Genomic DNA, 21,549 nt, shown 5'->3' with positions numbered 1-21,549 from the left:
GTCTTGGTTCCATCCATTGGTTGTAGATTGGGTTTAAAGGCAGATGAACGCGAGCCTGCAGGGCCGGGTTTAAGTGGACTAAAAAATTGAAAAAGTCTTGCATGTGTCACCAGAGAGAAACCTGTCATTTTCACCAGAAGGTCCAGTTATGACATTTTAATTAAACAGGTCAAAACATTAAACAAAAGCATGCATGTATAAATTCTTCACATTAAGATCTATAAACATGGATTCAGAAAATAGATTTTTCATTACATGCTGACAAAGTGTAAGGAGAAAGAAAAAACCTAGCTGGGGATTTGGGTCTTTGAGTCTTTAACCATCAAAAGTGTGTGAGTTAAAGTTAATCATGTTCAAAGTCAAACCAGGTCATGCACAATAGTTCATTCAAAGTGAAGAGGACAAAAAGAACAAGCTGCTTTCCAAACAAAGTTTGAACTGGAGCTCTTACAATTCTCCTCTACATTCTCTCATTCAACACACCTTTGTTACAGTTTCAGACCTGATGTTAAATGATCTCTCTCTCTGTTTTTCTCAAATGCACTTCACTTCCCTGTGCAAATTCTTTCCGTGCCATAAAAAGCAATAACTTCTCTTATGCTCATGCTCATACACGATGCCTGCGGTCAATAGGATTTGAGAAACAATATTGACTCACTAGGTAGACTGCTATTTTTCTCTGTCCACTATTTATCTCAGTGTTACTGAATGACTGCCAACAAGTTTCCAATTCCCATCTCCTTCCAATGAAGGGGCAAGTAGCAACACATAGCTGGGGAATAACTCTTTTCACTCACCCACCCTTGTCTACCTGTCCTATTTACCTTTAATTTAGCTTTTCACTGACATTAAAGCACCACACCCGTTTCATTCTCCTGTATTTGTGAATGTGCAGAATCTAGCATGTTTGAACTTTTTAAGCTAATGACATTTCTTTTTCTTTTCTCTTCTTTCTTATTTAACCTCATTGCCTCTGAGCGCAGGTTTTAGTCTGTTAACACACTAGTCTTTACTGTCTTGCCTCAGGACATAATGGTATATTGCTTGAGTTCTACTCTGTAATAATGCGATCTTTTAACACTACAAAGGTGTACTTTCTATGGGCGCTAACATCAAACTCTATGGAGAAAAGCCAATGTTTAGTTATTAGAAATTTAGCCAATACTAGAGAACACCAGTGGACACCAGACAGTGTTAACAAGGTAAATCCTGTATTGTTTCCTTACGGTGTTTACGTTGGACACCAGAAAGGGTTAACAAGGTAAATCCTGTATTGTTTCCTTACCAACAATATTAAATTTCCAATTCCCCAAATCTCTCCGTTCCTGTACCAATTTTTTTTTTTTTTTTTAAGTCTCTCAGAGGTACGCGTATCATTTACAGCGGCGCTGCCAGGTCACGGGTTCCCTGCTTTACTCGCTCCTGATTGGACAATTGCCTCATGAAATATTTAAAGAGCACCTGACTGAGTGCTGCCATTGGACGCAGCTAGTGCAGTTATGTAAATGAGCACCTGGTCGTGTTTGCAAGCCCTGAGGGGAAGAGAAAGAGGTCTAAAAGCTAAGCGCTCATATTATGAGCGCGCGGAGAGAGAAGCACTGATTGAGAAATAAATAAGGACGTCCGTGTCGCTCGTCGGATTTAAAAGAACATTCCTACTTACAAACCTTTTCGAACGTGGGACGTACAACTTGCTTGCTTTCAGAAACTTTTTGCCAATCGCTTTTTTTTATTCTGTTTATTCATTGGTGGCTTTAAGCACAAAAGTCATACTGTGCAAGGCTATATTTACCTAATAGTATAAAAACAACCTGCCAAAGTGAACTACACGGATTAAAAAGAAGAATCAGGCGATTGCCTACATTTGGAGACGATTTCGCGTTCTGTCAGACTTCTAGGTGAGTGATCAGAAAATAGCCTACTCCAATAATTGCTTGTAGTGTAACGTTAGTTTATTTATGGTATGCAAGTCAGATGTTACTTTTGACTTTATCGTTTTTAGTTTGGTTTGCAAGTTGTCAGATGTTACTTTTGACTTTATCGTTTTAAGTTAGGGCACTGTCGATTCTCGGATTGCGATTGTCAGTGTTGTTTCGACCGCTGCGTGGAAACGCATTTGCTTTCCATTAAACTTGTGAAGTCGTCGCGCGAGTAAACTTAACTGTCTTCTGTCTCGTGCATGGCGGCCAAGAGTCTCGGAGTGTGTATATAACGTTAGGCTCCGTGAGGAGTTTGAATGTCTGCCACTGTACCGGGAATGCGCTCGGTCTGGTGCGGATCGAGTCGTGCTGTTTGTTTGTGAAGTTGTTATTCACACCCACTCGACGAATTTAAATGGTTCCTGTTTATGATACCTGGAACCCGGGTTTAATGCCAACATTCAAATACTGTGAAATAGCTTGAAAACTGCCGTGGGTATTTATGGTGGTATATTTACCCACCTGTGGCCCCGGCATTTCGCGTCATTTAGTATTTATGGGTTAGTATACAATCTTGCTTTTAACTGTAATTGCAGAGCAGTCTAGAAAACACTCCAAACTGACGAGTCACGCTGTTAAACTAGTAAGATTTCGGCAATGTTTTTATCAGACCTACTATGCTGATTTATGTTTGTTTGCTGTTGGCGTTTGAACTTATTTACAGCATTCACAAATAGGTTTTTTCCAGCTAAGTCAGCACATGTTTACTTCTTGGATGGCAAAATGAAACAAAGTCCTTGTCTTTTTGAGATGGACACAATCTTTCAGAGGGACAAATAGAATTAAAAAAGTTCTGTTAATGTGACTTCTAATCAGCCATGTAAAAATGCTGACATGAAAGGTTAGTCTTACACATTAGTTTATTTGATAGCTCCGTGTAAATGCATCTTTGATTAGACCTTTCAAAGTCTGGTCATCATCAATGTTAACAGTGGGTTGAATGGGTTAAATAGCAGTGGTTTTGTTTTTAAGCTGTCTTTAACAACCACTTTAGAGTAGCATGTTTGAAAGGGAATGTGGCATCCAGTTGCAACTGTCAGATCTAGCGACTGTCTGCACTTTATTGAAATATCCTCTCACCACAGTCCATGCGATTCAAGCACAATAAATTCGATAAGTGCCCTACACTGAGTTGCACCGCATCTGTCATTTTATAAGTATACGTTTTGGCGAATTGGTGGCTAATTCTTATGAATTTTTACAATGTCATGCATAGGCTACATATTCGTACAATCTGGTGACGCCTCAGCTAGGTTCGGGGCGGACCCTCATTCTTACTTATTTTTCCAAAGAAATTTTACATTTCCATACTAAGTCATACAAAATCACCACCTTGTAAAATAGTTTTCTCATGAGGTCAGGTGGGGTAGTTGCGACCCTTCTGCACCAGAGGTGACTTCAGACCAGTGTGAGACCTTGTGGACGGATCAGCATCAGGAGAGCAATACTGTCTTCTATATCTGTTCTAGATTCATTGTAAACATTCGAAATACACCGCAATGCCTCTCATGCCAATAAAGCACATTTGAATTGCCTTTTGTATTTTCTGAAGAGGCAAAAGAAAATGCAGAGAATGCGCAAAAAGCTATGAAGAGACGCTAATGAAACAATGCACCAAGAAGCTGGAAATTCCCCCATCCCCCTATTCCATCTTCTATTCCTCCTCTCTTTGTTTAAAAGGGGTTCTGGGACTCGTGAATAAAGGCAGAATGAAAAGTGAAATGAATTGTGCTGTGTCACCAAGGGAGGGGACCAAGTGCCAAGAGGGGTACAAAGGAATGCGTGTGTGTGTGTGTGTGTGTGTGTGTGTGTGTGTGTGTGTGTGTGTGTGTGTGTGTGTGTGTGTGTGTGTGTGTGTGTGTGTGTGTGTGTGTGTGTGTGTGTGTGTGTGTGTGTGTGTGTGTGTGTGTGTGTGTGTGTGTGTGTGTGTGTGTGTGTGTGTGTGTGTGTGTGTGTGTGTGTGTGTGTGTGTGTGTGTGTGTGTGTGTAGGCAGACACACGCTCAGCAAACATCTCTGATGAAGTTGAAAGTGTTGATCTGAGTAATGAGGGTTTTATTATGAGTTTGTTTATGGAGAAATTAACTATGAAATCTTAGCTGGGGCATCATACTTGGGGAAATTTGGCTCTAGTTAAATACAAAGAAAGAGCTATAAATCGTTTCCATTGCAATTTTTCTTCATTTTTATATGAGTGTGTGTGTTTGAGCTCACAATAAAATGTTTTTCATGCATCTTTTAAACCTTTTTGTCTTCACACTCATATTTCTGTAAACAGCAGGCTAATCTCTGACTAGTGTGTGGTGGGTAAAGATGGAGGGATTGAAGGAGAATTAAAGCGAGGGAGAGACACTGGTGGCATACAGAGTGGAAATGTGCTCTCGGTTGGAACTAACATCAGACGTCTTCCAGTCTTGTTTCATCTATTAAATTATCTTTTAACACACCCTATACTTCTCTCTCTCTTTTTTCTCTCTTCAGTCCACATACCTTCGATGCTGTAATTCATCCTCCTGAGTAATGTCTATCTTTATATCACGTTCTGTTCGTCTCCTGTCTTCCATCTCTCAATGCTGTCCCGTCTTGATGTTGAAGTAGCTGTAAATCATTTATCAATCCATCCATTCTTCCATCCATCTGTCCATCTATTAGTTGCACATCACTGTCTCTATATCTTCAGTCTCTTTTGTCAGCTCTTTTACAGTGCTGAATGTGTTTGTGTGTACATATACATTTATTAAGGCCATAAACGTCAATATATGAACAATTCATTTTTGGAAGATCTATTAATCTATTAATTTATTCAGAAATGCATTAAAAATACAATTAATAGGATCCATACAATGCATATCCATAGTCTTGGATATGCATGAATTTCAATTCTTTTTGACATTTATTTTTTTGCAGACATAAAGTCAGAAATATCAGGGTTATACAACTGTCCTAATCTTAATGAAGAAACTCTTAAAGGGTTAGTTCACCCAAAAATCAAAATGATCCCATAATTTACTCAACCGCAAGCCTTAGGTGTATATGACTTTCTTCTTTCAGCCAAACACAATCAGAGTTAAATAAAAAAAACTCTCTTTATGGGAGTGGGAGTGAATAGAGCCTGAGTAGGCTGAATAGAGCTCCAAAAAAGTGCATCCATCCATCATAAAAGTAATCCATACTGATCCAGTGGGCTAATAAAGACCTTCTGAAGCGAAACGATGCATTTTTGTAAGAAAAATATCCATATTCCGATAACGGTCGAAACAAGTCGAGTTGCTAGATAATCAAGATTTTTTAATGATTATGGCATGAAGTCATAATGACAAAAAAAATCCAATTTGTCATAATTCTGATTTTTTAATCTCATAATTACTTTTTTGTTTCCCACTTAAAGTCAGAATTTTGATTTAACAAAGCAAGATTTTGGGTTTCCACCACATGGGTTTCCATATGGGTTTCCATATTATTTGTTATTGTTTCTTATTTGAAAGAATAAACTTGATAAAATGTATGAATGAATAAGTCATGATATTTGTGAAAGAAATGTGTAAATAATATATATAATTTGCTTGTATGAATCCTGATACCCTTGTGTCATTCTGATTTAATCAAATAGACATGATCTCCAGATTATAAAGATTTACTCCTACTTAGATACACTTGTTATTTATCCACAGTATTTCAACCTAAAGACTTAAAGGTACATTTTCAAGGATTTTCTGCCTGTTTTATTGATTCATCATGCTCCATATTATGTGCTGTTCATCTATTTCATGAATCACACATAACCCCACTTATGAAGCCTGGATCATTGACGAAATGAGTGTTTATAGGTCCTTGGCCTGTGTGTATGAATCACTTTTACATAAGGGTTTTACTTCCTTCATTAATGACTTACTTGAAGAGGTAACCACAAAGTGAAACATTACAGCCGGATCTGCACACATCAGCCAGCTTTAAACCAACTTGCTGTCTCAGAACCGCATGGAGAGCAACAAACTAAAGTATTATTCAGACTGATTCATACAGGAAGAATTATTCACACAACACAAAGTGAACACCATATTATGTCGTTTTAAAAGAGAGGGAACAACTCATTAGCATGTCCTCTTGATACATATTGCAGGTGTATGAACCTAAGAGTAATACGAGAATGTTTCAACAGGTTGGAGATTTTTGATTTACATCTAGGTTCTGCATAATAACTACAGTAACAAACATAAATATGCATTCTTGCAACTGCTGTCAGGCTCATTTATTTCTCTAGCAATTACTCATGGCTTCGATCAAATATAGACAAGCTTTGGAAAGTTGTTTGTGAAAACAGAAACATTCAACATCAAAGCTGCAGCTTCTGTAAAAATGTTTTCCTTTCCCTAAATCTCGATTGACAAACACTAGAGGAAAACCATGCATCTTTCACGTATGCTTAGTAAAACTATAAACCGTGTTTAATAATCATCGAGACATCAGGCAGATATTGTACCTACAGCTTTGCTTTGACTTGAGATGTTTTTCTGCATTCGTGATATCTGAATCAAATCATCGGTCCGGATACATCTCGTCCAATCTGGCGCTAAGCTCCAGTAAAAGGTTTTGTGCGAGCACTCAGGTTGGTGGTGTTTTCAGCATAAATCAGTGCTGTTCACATTGCTAAGCTTTGTGTTACGCCTTTCCGTTTGACCTGTTCGCTCAAAAAAATGTTTTCACTTTTGGCTTTTTTAGAAAAAATGCCATCCTTTCTTGTCTTTTCACCCATTTTGAATTAGCGTATTATAAACCCTCTATTTAAAGACTGTACTCACCTTTCATTCTATTTTTTTTCTTTTTCATTTTTCTTCAAGGTCCAAAGTCAATGCGCACTTACTCAACAAAAAAGCAGGATCAGACTTTTTCTCTTTGTTTTTAGGGGCCGTTTACACAACACCATTTTCAATTGTGAATGCTTTTTTAATGCGTTTTGGCCATTCATTTACACAACAATTGTGTTTTAGGGGCCTGAAAACACAGGATTTTGAAAACGATACCGTTATTGCTCCATGTAAACATTTGAAAATGAGAATTTGTGAAAATGGTGATGCTATGCACTTTTTTTTATTAACATTTTGCAAGTAACAACAATTAACATTCATTCCATTAACAAAAATCCTACTGACATTTGAAATTGACAATGAAAACAATTGACTTTGTAGGAGGGACATAGAGCATTGACATTTAAACAGATAATACATAAAAATATTAAATAAATAGAAAGAAAAGAAAAGAAAGGCAAATAAATAAATTTGCATTACTTTCCTTTTGACTCAAGTAGGGGGATAGAAAGATCTCATTTAAACATGGTATCTCTGTTCACAGGTGACTTTATAATCTTATTTATTATCTGGGATGTTTTAATTGCTTTTGTGTTTCTTTTAAATTTACATAATCAGCAAAACTTTTTAATTCAGAGCAAAAGACAATAAAATTATTGTTTTTGAAGCTGTAAATTTAGATTTGTGGATATGATGTTTTCCAAGCAAGCACAGGAGTTTGACTGTGTTATCTAAAAGAACATAACCAGTGTTAGAAAGCAAAAATAATACCATTTACTTCTGTAATATCAAAAAGGATATTAAAGGATGTAAAAATCAAAACTGAAATCTCTGTCCAAAAGGATACTGTGAAGGGACATCTAAAAAAACAAATGAAACACAGATTCATTTTCAGATCCACAAAAAGAACATACTGGTTGAATATCCATAAACTTAGATAAAAATAACTTATGGGGGTAAAAATTAGAGGATACATTTGTTTCCATAAAGCCATTGCTTTAGGAGCAATACTGCTCATAGAGATTAATATTTTTCTAAAATGAATATTATTGCATTTTTTATCTAACAAATCAATTCCACCAACCATTAAACGGAGTTCATCCATCAATGAAGAGTAGTGTACTGATAATTTGATAAGATGTAGAAGCTTAGGTGATATACCTTAAATTATCCTCAAAAACTCTATATGTGTCATATTAAAGGGCATTTGGCAACTTTTTCAACTTAATAAAACTGTTTAGAAATCATTTGGATGGTTTACTAACCTGTTCTGGTGAGAATGGTGACTTTCCCCGCTCCCCCCAGCGTTCCCAGGCAGAAAACCAACCTTGCTCGCTGAGAAAACATGCGACAACAAAAGTGAAAATCAGCGAAGAAATAGAGTTGCCGAATGCCCCTTTAATATTGTTTTCCTTGATGAATTTTTCATAACTAATCAGATTTTTTTTTTTAAATAAAGATTATATTTTATTCAACACATTCTTTGTTAAATATGGTCCTATTTTTATACAAAACATATTGATTATTCCATACAATACATTTGCTAACTTGATTGGCAATTTACTACAGATGAACTCAGCAAAACTTTTAAACCACCGAATAATAAGTTTGAAATGAAAGACCAGGGAGCATTTTCTCAGTCAGTTGATTGCCAGGCACATGCATATGTGTTCAGTATATAGGCGCATCGTGATTCTTTACAAAGTGACCTCGTCAACTACTGGCCTTGCATGCGTAATACAGCTGTTTTGTCCATGTGTCATCAATCTTTAATCAAAAAAATTGTTTCATGTCTACTTTAACTAGATTCTTTACTAATAGGCCAGCATAAGTGTGGATCTAGAATAGGCAAAATTGTTTGGCTCGTTGCCAATCAACTTTTGATTTATCACCTGTGAACAGTTAATTACTGAAACTTTATTTTCTGTTTTGGTTTTTGGCTAAATGAAAACTTCAGTGTTACGGTAACATTCATTTTGGTGCATCACTAGCTGTGAGTTTTGTAGAAAGTCATCGTCATTCTTCTCACCTTTCTATGTAAATTATATTTGCACATTAGTAGCATTGCAGAATATTCGAAATAAAGGTGAAGTTGTAGTGGTGGAGAGATGATGGCGGGATAATTGCCCCTGGCATGAGGTATTGCTGCTAGAATTTCCTTGTCATGATTGACAGGATTAGAGGAAAAAGTTTCACCCAAACTTTCATTTACTCCTGCATTTCGAAGTCATCTTGCCATGTAAAAGAGGTCAGACTCCGATCATAGAACTTTTTTTATGATGTACATTCTGCCATTCCAAGGAATATCTGACCTCACAGGTGACTTTTCCTGATAATTGGTAGATCAACACAGATGGTTCTGAGAAAACACATTTCTTATTTTATGAGCTCAAAGATGAGGAAACTGAATAGGGTGATGTTCTCTGACTAGCAGTGCATGGGAAAATGGATTTGGCTTTCTGTTCAAATGATCTGGGTGTATTGTGGGAACTGTCAGCTGTGAGTGTTTGATGGGTTGACTAGGTGAATCAGGCAAGTGCAGAAATGTACCTGGCGGGTCAAGGGCATATAATGTCTGCTGGCCTGGGTGAGCTGTTAATGTAGACGAGGCTTAAACCGAGGCTTTAATAATTTGGCCAACCCCAGATAATTCCCGTAAGATATTGTTTTCTTGTAAAGTGACTAACCCTTCCTGTCGTTATTCAACCTTCACTGCCTTTGTTCTCTGTCCTGCTCGTTTCACTCTTCCTCTTTCTGTCTCATTTGAGTCTTTTCCTGTTCATTTAGTAAGTAATTCTGATTTCCTCTTCCTGTCAGCTGCAAATTCACAAGTTAACAGTCATCTTGGCAGGACTGCTGAAGGAATAGCTCATCCGTGCGACTGAGCCAGTCCGGGTACTGTCGCACACCTGAGTCATGATTTAGCATAAAAATGATGTGTCCAAGTGTAAACACAACTCTTCTTTCTTCAAAATACTGCCAACTTCAGAGCTGGTGTGGTCGGACTCTTTGTGTTAAAGAGTCATAGGTCACTTGTGCACTGATCTGATGTTTAACTCCCTGTTGCTCTTTGCGTCGCTGTCAAAAATGACCCCAAAAAAAAGTGTTTTATTTCAATGAAATGAATGTAATATATTTTAGTTTTGATAATGTTTTTTATTTCATATTTTGTATTTTTTTTAGGGGATTTTATGGTACTAAATTATATTTATGCTGTAGTTATAATCCATTTATTCACTTTTTGAGCATAGACCTTAAATTGTAAACTTAAAATGTCATACATTTTGAATACTTTTAGAGCAGAGACTTAAGTTTGATCTCTTTTTTTAAAGACGACACTTGACTAAGTATTACTGTAGTGAAAAAAAAGTTTAAAAAAGTGACTGTAACACAATGTTTTCGTTTATTGTTATGATAAATGCTCAAAAATACTATTTTCAATTTTATATGAAATATATATTTTCAAAAACACATTTTACTCTGAAACTGCAAGAAAATCAAAGTCATTAATCAAAACAAGTTGTGTTCCGAATTTGAGCTTGATATCTCAAAAAAAGTAAGATTTTGTTTGAGCACCGTACCAAACGTTTCCAGTAGATGAAATTCATCTCCCATTAATTTCAATTGCAGTCATTTTTGACCGTGAAAAGTGTGACTACTTTTTTCAGGACCATTTAACCTTTTCAACTCATGTCCATGATTTTTTTTGTGTTCACATAATAAGTGCCAAAACCTTTACCAAGTTTTGTACCAATAAACCATTTTGTTCAAAAATGACTAAAGAACACCAGAGGTTTAAAGGGAAAAAATCAAAACAAAGGAGCTGAGGACGCTGAGTCTCCTCAGCATGAGCATTACTCATCGATTCTTTCTCATGCCAATGTGAACGCACACATCGTGTTAAGTCATTCTCCACAGATTTGGACCGAGTAGTTGGAAACTTTTCATCTGCCTCACTGACTCAACTCATAACAGCCTCACATTCACGAAGTAGTGAAATGTGACCATCTACGCTGTCATTTAAAACTAGTTGGACACAGTTTTACTCTATCAATGTGATGTTGTTACTATGATGTTGTTATGGTGATGAAATTAGAGTAATGCCATATAACATCCTATACACTTTACAAAAATGTTTTATTGGGATTTGTCAGAGACCGGCCCTAGCACTTAGTACTCAAGGCATGTTGAACTGTTGTGTACTTTCAGGAGACCCAGGTCTGATCCAACTTGGGGCGGGGGGCTAAACAGTGCAGATGGAGTCATGAAGGTAAAAGTCAGTGATGATGTGTTGCGTGTATTGATGATGTGACACGTACTGAAGCGCTTCAAGGAGTTTGCCCTACGGTTGTGTCCTAGGGTTATAGACTCTAAAAACATTTGTGAGATGTGCTTTATCAGCAGGTATAATGCTGACAGTTCTTGATGTGCTTGTGTATGTGAACTTGCTTCAGGCCAGTCAGTTAAAACTTTGTCACGAAGGGTTTTGTTAAATGGAGCTGAACTGACAAATTTGCTGTGTGAAACTCCCCAGAGCAGAATCACACCCAGAGTGACCTCAGCTGTGTCAACCTGAGTTATGAGCCTCATTGTTACTATATAAGGTATAGGGGGTTATGATTGACTTTTGATGTATGCAATGAGTCATTTGAGTGTTTAAGATCTTCATCTGTTTAAACTGAACACAGTATATAGGACATCATTCCAGAGTGTTTCCTATATGCCTCCCACTGGACCAGATCCGCTGAGGAGGTTGAGCTCATTCACTCACTCCAGCAGGGAGACGCAAAGCTAATGTTGCTAAATCGAAAATGTTTTTCTTTCCAGAACATGAAATGAGAGTTTTAGGGGGAGTGAAAGATCAGATCAAACTGAACATATAAACTTCCATACCTTTGAGTTTACAGCTAGACTCATTTTCTGAGTTTTATATTATTCTGATGTTTTTTTCCCTTCTCCTTTACACTCAGGCAATTAAACTATATTTGACACATTTCTGTATTAATGAAAGTAGGATGATTTAGCCATTTTTTTAAACTTTCATATTAGTGACAAACAGCAAGTCATTACATCAGTCTCAGTACTATATCAAAGGCAAGTCAGTTCATGTGGTTTGTAACTGCCCTGGAGTGAGGATTTCTAGCCATGCAAGTAAAGCTCTTATATTCAAAGGGGAAATAAATTTACATAAATGTTTATCAAAATTACTTTTCGATTAAATATCAAATAAATTTTGCTTCATAATCTCAAATAATGCCAATAGAGGTAATGTCCATGATTATTCTAGAGTAAAAAAAAAACACAATTAGGTCTTAACTAAAGGGACGATTACACAACAACGATATGCTTAAAACGGAGAAGTTTTATCTTTGAGTTTTCCCCTAACAGACGACACCATTTTCAAAACGATCCCCATTCACACAGATCCGCGAAAACGGCTAAAAACCCTGAATTCTGCTGCTAGGACATTAGATGGCGATGATGAAACACTATAGACTCAACATGTAATACGCATGTGCATGACGTCATAGTCTTCAGAGATCGATTTTGTTGTTTATACGGAGACCGTTTTCAAAAACTTGCACTTTGAAAACCCGTTTTCAAAAGTTTGCGTTTTCAGGCATCCAAAACACGGTTGTCATGTAAACAAACCGCCAAAGCGCGTAAAAAAGTTTTTAGTTTAAATTAACACAATTAATTACACTTTTGAAAAATGTTCCTTTAAAGTTTGTTTTAAATGAAGTTTTGATTGTCTTCTGATGAGCAGGCTTATTTTAATATGTTGACTAACATACGGAAGCATATAACATATATAAAGTACTTTTTTACTGTAAAATTTTAACTGTACAATGTTATGTAATATTGCATTTAAAGTTCATATATTTTAAATGTACTAAATTGCAACAGCATTACAAATGTGTTATTACAAATATATTTAAATACATGACATGCAAATTTCAATAGAAATTACATTTAAAGTATATTTTACCTTACCATATTTCTGTCACGTTTTGTCAGTGACTACGTTTACATGCAGCCAATTTTTGGGTTATGGTCGGGTTAAGGTCACTATTCGGGTTTCTGAAACATTAGGAATAACCCGTTTACATGCGTGAGCAGAGAGAGTTACTCCTGTATACATGGAATTGCAATATCCCGATGTAAACGGCGACGCAGGGTTAGCGTCTGGACGTACGGACTACCTTAAGACGCAATATGCATCATTTCCGATTATTCTTCCTGTAAAGACAACAACAACAGCAGCAGCACGCGGATAATGAATAGTTCGGGGCAGATAGCGATCGCCTTTGTTTGCGCTTTGGTGCTGGTACTGACCTAGTTTCAAAAGTATGCTGTGCTGCGTCTCGCCATGTTTACTTCCGGTATACTGCACGCGGGTTTTTGTATGCGACGAGAAGTTCCTCTACTCAAAAGACCAAGATTCCTTGCGAATATAACATGCGCAGGACACAAATCATTATGGGGATATGCTGATACGCGTTTACGTGACCAAAAAGTCGAGTTAGAAAAGGGGTACCCCAGGTATCATATCCCGGTTTTTAAAATCCGGGATATGAGCATATTCGGGTTTTTGCCGGTGTTTACATGGCCGTGGGTGACCGGATTATTGCTAATATCCCGGTTTTGAACGGGTTATTGGCTGCATGTAAACGTAGTCTGTGTTTAGTTTCATTTTCATTGACTTGAGTTTCCTTAGTTCTAGTTTCCCGCCAGTCTTTAGTTACCATGGACATTCATGCAATCAATACACCTGTCCGTCATTTAGTTCGTTATTATTATATATTTAAGTTCCTCCTTATTCAGTTCATGGTCGGGTATTGTTCGTGTGTTACACGTATAGTTTGTTCATAACCTTTGGATCTACCTGTGTTTGTTTTATTGAATAAAGACTATTTGAACCTTTTAGAATCTTAGTCGTCTTCATCGGACTACTATGTTACAATTTCAAAGACCATAGAATTATGAAATTACATAAAGATGTACTTCAGTGTTTCTTAGGTGGGTCAAAAAGGCATTCTAAAGTTCATCTAATTGTATTAAATTTAAATGCCCAAAAACATTAGATTCCATTTGCACTTGGTTGGTCGATCATTAATTTAGTCAGTATTTTATTTTATTTGATAGTTTTGTTTTTAAAGTTTGTCTTGAATGACGTAATGTTGCAGCTTAATAATAAAGTTACCAGCCAACTGGTGACTAACTATATTCTTTTCTTGCCAAAGTAAATTTTTATTCGAATTGGCGCTATTTTGGACTGGAGTCTCTGTATTTTGTTCTCTCTCTCTCTCTCTCTCTCTCTCTCTCTCTCTCTCTCTCTCTCTCTCTCTCTCTCTCTCTCAAACGTTTGGATTCGGTTAATTAAAATTGTTGATGGGTTGCTAAGGTTACGCAAAAGCGATTGCACTTATTGTCAAAAGACGTGAGAGGATTCACAATGCCAACTGTAATAAACTCAAACTTGCGTTACAATAGCAAATTATTTGGCACACAAACTGATATATCTCTGATATATCTCTTCTTTCTGTGTTCCCTGGGTTTGGAAACACTTGTAGTCTGTGTGTGTTGGCCACCGCCTGTCTCAAGCTCAGGACAGCTGCACTGGCTGCTGCGGTGGACACACACACACACACAGAGAGAGAGAGACAGTATGTTGAATATGACATGCACACACTAACGCACAGTCCATTAAGCTGGGTCTATTACATGCATGCCTCGTCTACACCTCTTTTCCACACCTCCTTTCAGATTCTCCTACTCTCTTTGTCCTTGTGTCTGCACAGCTGTGCATCAGCTGTCTGTCTCACACAGACCCCAGAAGCAGCGCTGTCACTCTGCACGGGGACAGCTGCCACCTCACACACACACACACACACTCACAGACACCCCCTCACAGACACCCCTCATTCCATGGATTTGTGGACACGCCGCTGTGAAAAACACATATACAAACACAAATCACATTAACTGAGACTATGTTGTTATGGGGATGAAATAACTGTAATGCCAGATGATGCTGGAATAACAGCCAGAGTGATGTCTGAAAAAACTGTATACACTACAGTTAAAAAATTTGGAGGCAGTAAGATTTTTAAAGAAGACTTATGCTCACCAAGGCTGAATTTATTTGATAAAAAATTTAGTTTATTCCTGTGATGACAGTTGAATTTTCAGAATCATTACTCCAGTCTTCAGTGTCACATGATCCTTTAGAAATCATTCGAATATGCTGATTTGCTGATTTTTTATTTATATCAATGTTGAAAACAGTTGTGCTGCTTAATATTTTGTGAAAACCTTGATATTTTTTGGGGGAGATTCCTTGATTTCAAGAAAGTTCAAAAGAACAGCATTTATTTTAAAAAGAAATCTTTCGTAACATTATAAATTACTTTATTGTCATTTTTGGTCACTATTAATCAGTTTTATCAGTATTATTGATCAGTATTATTTTCTTTAAAAAAAAAAACGGTAACACTTTATATTACGACCCGCAAACAACTGCGTAAGTAAACCGAAATTACGGTGTACGTTTCTGTAATTATAGTGTACTTCCGTGTAGGTATAAGGAAACAATATGTTAAGTTTTGGGTAATAAAGGGGTACAACCAGATATACAAGCAGATTATTTATAATATAATTATTTTAAAACTAACAGGTACCTATTCTGTTAATATATTCTAGGCAAAAATTGTATGTCTGTTGTATATAAAAGTTTTTTTTATCACATTTCTGGCTAAATATTCTTGTGCAATGTAGTCCAAGGGTAATTTTGACATCTGTGGGTTGTAAATTAAACGTGTATATATATATATATATATATATGTATATATATATATATATATATGGCTGTATGTAAGCACAGTATGATAAAAATTGAATTTATTGGCTTTTCTTACTAAAAAACTTAACGTTAACGCCAAAAAAAATAGTTCCTGCTATGATTTTAGTTTAGAACGTACCATGTAGTACTTAGTACTTACCTTATCACATTGTATTGCAATGACACTTAAATGTCAGGGCAGATATACTGTGTAATTAAAACGTTTTTTTGTTTTGTTTTAGTAGAGTACCTTTCTCTGTAATTACTGTGCAAATAGTGTTGTTTCATAGTAAGTAGTGTTTGTTACTCGTTTCAACTGTGTATTTACAGGGTAAGTGTAACTCCTGCGGGCTGTAAATTAAAGTGGCGCTTGTTACCCCCTTGTTCTGTGTAGTTACAGGGTAAGTGCAGTAAATATACAATATAGGATCCCATTTAATTTCTGACGTTTATTTTACAAAAAAAATTCAAAACAAAATTTCAAAGTATTTACCCTGTAACCACACAGAACAAGGGGGTAACAAGCGCCACTTTAATTTACAGCCTGCAGGAGTTACACTTACCCTGTAAAACACAAACTATATATATATATATATATATATATATATATGTTTAATTTACAAGCCACAGATGTCAAAATTACCCTGTAACTACATTGCACAAGAACATATTTTGCCAGAAATGTGATAAATTGTACAACAGATGTACAATTTTTGCCCGCAATATTTTGTTTTAAAATAATTACATTATAAATAATTTGCTTGTATATCTGGTTGTACCCCTTTATTACCCAAAACTTAACATATAGTTCCCTTATACCTACACGGAGGTTCACTATAATTACAGAAACGTACACCGTAATTTCGGTTTACTTACGAAGTTCTTTGCAGGTTGTATATCTGCTTGTTACCCCTTTAATACCCAAAACTTAACATATTGTTTCCTTATGCCTACACATAAGTACACTATAATTACAGAAACGTACACCGTAATTTCGGTGTACTTACGCAGTTGTTTGCAGGTCGTAATATAAAGTGTCACCATAAAACCTTTTCTGACCACAAACTTAGCAACGGTAGTGTATCCATTAGGTTGAGCTGTGTTGCACTTGCAGGAGACGCAAGTTAGAATTTTTTCTCTTATATTGGATTTGTCAGTTAAAAAAAATGTTTTTGTTGTTGGTGGTGGTGTTAGTGGTTTTTAAATGTACTAAAATAACCTTTACATGCAAACTCAAATCCCATACTCACAGAGAGGGGTGATGTTAATGGAAAAGATGGTGTGCTGTGTAATTTCTTTTTCTACATGTGGCTTTTTGAATGATAGTATTGTTGTGTTTGGGAGAGTTTCTAAGACTTGATGGACCACCGGTGTAAATGAAGTGATATCAAGTGCTTAAAATCCAACTGACTTCATCAAGTGTAGATCAGTGGAGATTACACACTATGACATCATAACTAACTGAGACCAAATTTCACCCCAAATCAATTAATAGTCATGACAGCACATTTCCAACAAAACAGAAACAATTTGAACAACATCTTAAAAAATATAGCTCAGAATTACGCAAATTTTACAGCCAGGTATTCCTATTATTAAATAATATTAATAAAAACGTAATCTAATCGTTTTCTCTCCCTTTCTCTCGTCCTCAGGTATGTCTGTTGAAGATAGACCAACTCTGGACAGGTAACCAGGTGTCACTGTTGCAATGGCAACACAAATGCTGTCGTTGTTGCCTGCCCTCCTCATTGTCCTCCTTGTTTCCTGGACAGCAGCACAGGACTTGGATTGGCATTTTGACTCTGGTAAGAATGCTCTTAGTTGTCATAAATCAAAGCTAATATGAGAAACACCCATTCTCAGTTTATTGAACTGTGGTTTTGTGGTCAGACCGTTCAGACCCTGAGGATGTGTGGATCCTCACAAAGTCCTAAAGTCAAATTTCCTATAATCAGTCTTCTCTTGTGTCTTTATTCTCTTCTAGTCCACAGTCTTCATCTTTTCTGTTTGTTGGGGTTTCTAATGTGTTTTTAATGCCTATGAAATGTCATTAAAAGCCAATATATATAAACGCCCTGTCTCTGAATGAAGGCATATGATCCATGTGTATGGGCTGCAGTGTTTTTCTCCATGACCAGTTACTGAAAGTTAATCATATAATAAGCTGGAACGTCTGCATGTACAGCTTGCCAGAGACTGAGAGAGAGAGAGAGTGAAGGAGGGGTGAGGCTAGGAGAGATAGTGGGGGGAATTCACTTAAATGTAATGAATACTGATAGAGTAGGGTTTTTTTGCATACACTACATATGTTTATGCACCGCTATACAATTTTTTTCTAACATTTTTCACACACACCCTCTTTCAGACCCCCTGCATTAGTAAATTTGCCCCACTGCAACTATTATTTTAGTTAGAACAATGTGTTTTCACAGGAGAGAGAGATGAACGTGGAGGTGCAAATAGATCAGGAGCAGAAAATTACTGTATTCGTGTCATCAAGACCGGCGTTCATTGAGCATCTGCTTATAATCTTGAATTACTGTAAATCACAGCTCTCATCTGCTCTATATTAGCTGGAGATGTGTGATCGACAGACCAAGAGTCATGGAGAGAGAAAGAGAGAGTTTGGAAGAGAGAAAGCATTTTATTGGCAGCAGGTTGATGATGTAATGTAACAGGCACCTGTCCACTGTGTGTGTGTGTGTGTGTGTGTGTGTGTGTGTGTGTGTGTGTGTGTGTGTGTGTGTGTGTGTGTGTGTGTGTGTGTGTGTGTGTGTGTGTGTGTGTGTGTGTGTGTGTGTGTGTGTGTGTGTGTCTGTGTGTGTGTGTGTGTGTGTGTGTCTGTGTGTCTGTGTGTCTGTGTGTGTGTGTGTGTGTGTGTGTGCGCGCGCGTGCGCGTGCGCGTGCGTGAGGGTCTCGCTGGCTGGGCAGGGTTTGTTTTCCAGCCTCTGCATTCTTATCTCATGACTCACTTTACAGCAACTGAGTACATCCCCCCCAAAACCTCACCCATCACCCCCAGCTTCAACACACACACACTGACAGGCACACCCTCTGAACTGACACACAGGCAGGACTGACATGTGATACGTGCGGATGATTTCAACACTGTGTTTGTGCCAGAATCTTTCTCTGCTGTCCTCAATTCATCTCTTATTTTCTTTTTGTCTGCTCCCTGCACTACATCTGTGAGGCATTGATGAAGCAATTCCAACAGTGCAGCAATGCTGCTTTGGTATTTTTGTGAAAATTTGACATTTTGCCGTGTATGGGACTTCATTTACCTATTGTAAGGAAAAATTGCCTCAAGGATTTAGAAAAATCTGATAAAAAAAGTTAGCATGTTAAAACAAGTTTTGCACACTGAAATTCCTAGTGAAGCCCCCATTTTATTAGTAAATGTTGGAGAAAGACCCTCTTTATTTTTTATTCTTTTTAATTTATTCAAAAATTTAATTCAGAATGGAACATTTTAACAAAACTAAAGTTGTCTGTATTTTTTTTCTCATGACATATCACCCATACATGGGACACTGTCATTCATAAACAATGTTAAACAAAAGCCTACAGTTATTGTTTTTTCCTTCCTAAAAACGAACTAAATTGCTAACTACAAAATACTACTTTCATTGAAAATATTTTAATCCATTAACTCAGGGGAGGTTCAAACTTTTTGATGAAGGGACCCCAAAACATGATGGAACCCCCTCCTAAGATATAGTGGAAAATTGCAATTCAATAATATTGTAAGGGTCCTTTAATTATGTGACTACATTTCAGAAATAATCATTTGAGAAATTAGGTCTTAAAAATATTGTTATATTTAATTTATGTCTTAGGTTAGCGTGTTAGCTTTGTGTAAAATATTAACATTTTGCAAAATCTGTTTTCTTTCAAATTTCTAGTTGGACCCTCAAGCATTTCGTTTTGGAATCCCCAGTTTGAAAACTTCTCAGCTCTGACCCGATTTATTTGATTTGATTCGATTGATTGATTGATTGCCTTTTTCTTTAGTTGATCAAGTTTTTGGTGTGATTTAATCTGTGATGGTTATTATCTTTATAAAAAAAATGCATGGCATTTCCATCATTAGGTTAAAAAAAGCTTGGTAAACATCAGTTTAATTTTAGTATTAGTAATAGTATTTTTGTACTATACTGTATATTTAAATGATACTAAATAATTACTATAACTAAACTGGCAGTATAGGTGAATTGGAGATGCTAAATTGTGCTGTGTGGTGTGTGTGTGTGTGTGTGTGTGTGTGTGTGTGTGTGTGTGTGTGTGTGTGTGTGTGTGTGTGTGTGTGTGTGTGTGTGTGTGTGTGTGTGTGTGTGTGTGTGTGTGCGTGTGTGCGTGTGTCTCAAGACCTGTCAATCTACCCCGGAAAAATCATCGCCAAGAAATTCATGAACAGTCTCTCGCGTATGGCAAGAGATGGCCCATAGAATCACCAAGAGTCAGATACAACTGAAATGGTTAATGATTAAATGAATATATTATTATAGAATTCATTCATATTTTAAAATGGCTTTTATTTTTTTATGTTCATTTTCATTTTAGTTTTAGTAAATTTGTTATGTGCTTTTGACCTTTTTTGTTTTGTTTTTAAATTATATATATATATATATATATAAAAAAAAAATATATATATATATATATATAATATGTATATATGTTTTACTATTTTTAGTACTTCAATTTAAACTTTTTTTATTTGAAATTTTATTTCAGTTACTTGGCAACATTTCTATTTTTTCCATCTAATATTTAGATTAGAATTTTTTTTCCAGCTTTATTTCAATTAACGAAATGTTTCAGTTAACAATAACAACACTGCTCAGAATAAGTGTTCTGTCACCATCCTGACTCTTCATGATGAGTTTGCCTGCCTGAAGTGTTTCTTGTGCATCACACAGCTAAGTGTCGCTATGCTCTGGGGATGGAAGACGGCACCATACCCGACTCTGACATCACCGCATCCAGCGCCTGGTCTGACTCAACCGAGGCTAAACACGGCAGGTGAGCACGAGCACATGATTTCATTTCACACATCTTTTACCCGTTGCATACATAATAAAATATTCTCACTCTCATTTTGTGTATGTGTGATTTGTGGTTGGTTGTTTGTGTTCATGGGCTCTGTGAGGCTCATGAGAGGACGTGATTAGGTTACATGAGATGTCAGTAATGGAACGTGTCCTGATATAGAGCATTAGGTAATGACATTACAGCACTGTCTGTCTGGACGAGACTCACATGCTGCTGAATACAGGCCAGTAACACACACACACACACACACACACACACACACACACACACACACACACACACACACACACACACACACACACACACACACACACACCACACACCACACACCACACACAGTAGAAGATGCAACACACACACACACATACACATATTCTATCCCCTTACACTAACCCTACCCCTAAACCTAACCATCACAGAAAACCTTCAGCATTTTTACATTTTCAAAAAACATAATAACATTTATTAGCTATTTTCCTCATGGGGACCAAAAAAATGGGTTTCAGATATTGCCATCTTTGTGGGGATATATACCCATAATGTAGGGTTTACCTGAACCACACAAACACACACACAACAAACACAAAAACAGACCATAGGTTAGCATCACCATCCCATCCTTAAACGTGTGTGCGTGTGTGTGTTTCTGTGCGTGTTTCTGTCTGTTGGCAACACGCAGATCATGTGGTTGTTATTAAGTCCACATTCTGTTTAAGACAGCAGGGGGATTTTGAACGGAGGGGAGAGGAGCTTACAGGAAAAATGACGCAAGTGAGAGGGGGATATAGCCTTAAACAGGGAAGGGGAATAAAGGGGAAAGAGGGTGGAGGTTTAGAGGAATGATGGAGTGCTGAGAGGTGCTGAAGATG

At 36.8% G+C, this 21,549-nt stretch overlaps 1 protein-coding gene across 4 annotated transcripts in view; it reads left to right on the top strand.

The window, feature by feature from the left end:
• Positions 1-1,480: 1,480 nt before the first annotated feature.
• Positions 1,481-21,549, top strand: part of ddr1 (discoidin domain receptor tyrosine kinase 1) — a 42,069-nt gene continuing 22,000 nt past the window's right edge. For 2 of the 4 annotated variants that reach the window (XM_077210245.1, XM_077210233.1), the window contains exons 1-3: positions 1,528-1,898; positions 17,281-17,433; positions 20,548-20,650. In XM_077210245.1, the coding sequence (XP_077066360.1) occupies positions 17,337-17,433; positions 20,548-20,650 (200 nt within the window). In that variant the 5' untranslated portion in view covers positions 1,528-1,898; positions 17,281-17,336. Of the gene's footprint in view, positions 1,899-17,280; positions 17,434-20,547; positions 20,651-21,549 lie in introns of all 4 variants that reach the window. The other 2 variants (XM_077210224.1, XM_077210213.1) reach the window with 2 other exon arrangements.

This window comes from Siphateles boraxobius, unplaced genomic scaffold (assembly GCF_051911475.1).
Source record: "Siphateles boraxobius isolate OS27281-9 unplaced genomic scaffold, OSU_SipBor_1 12, whole genome shotgun sequence".
Taxonomy (NCBI): domain Eukaryota; kingdom Metazoa; phylum Chordata; class Actinopteri; order Cypriniformes; family Leuciscidae; genus Siphateles; species Siphateles boraxobius.
The sequence above is the reverse complement of the archived record's forward strand: the minus strand, read 5'-3'. Positions and strand labels throughout refer to the sequence as shown.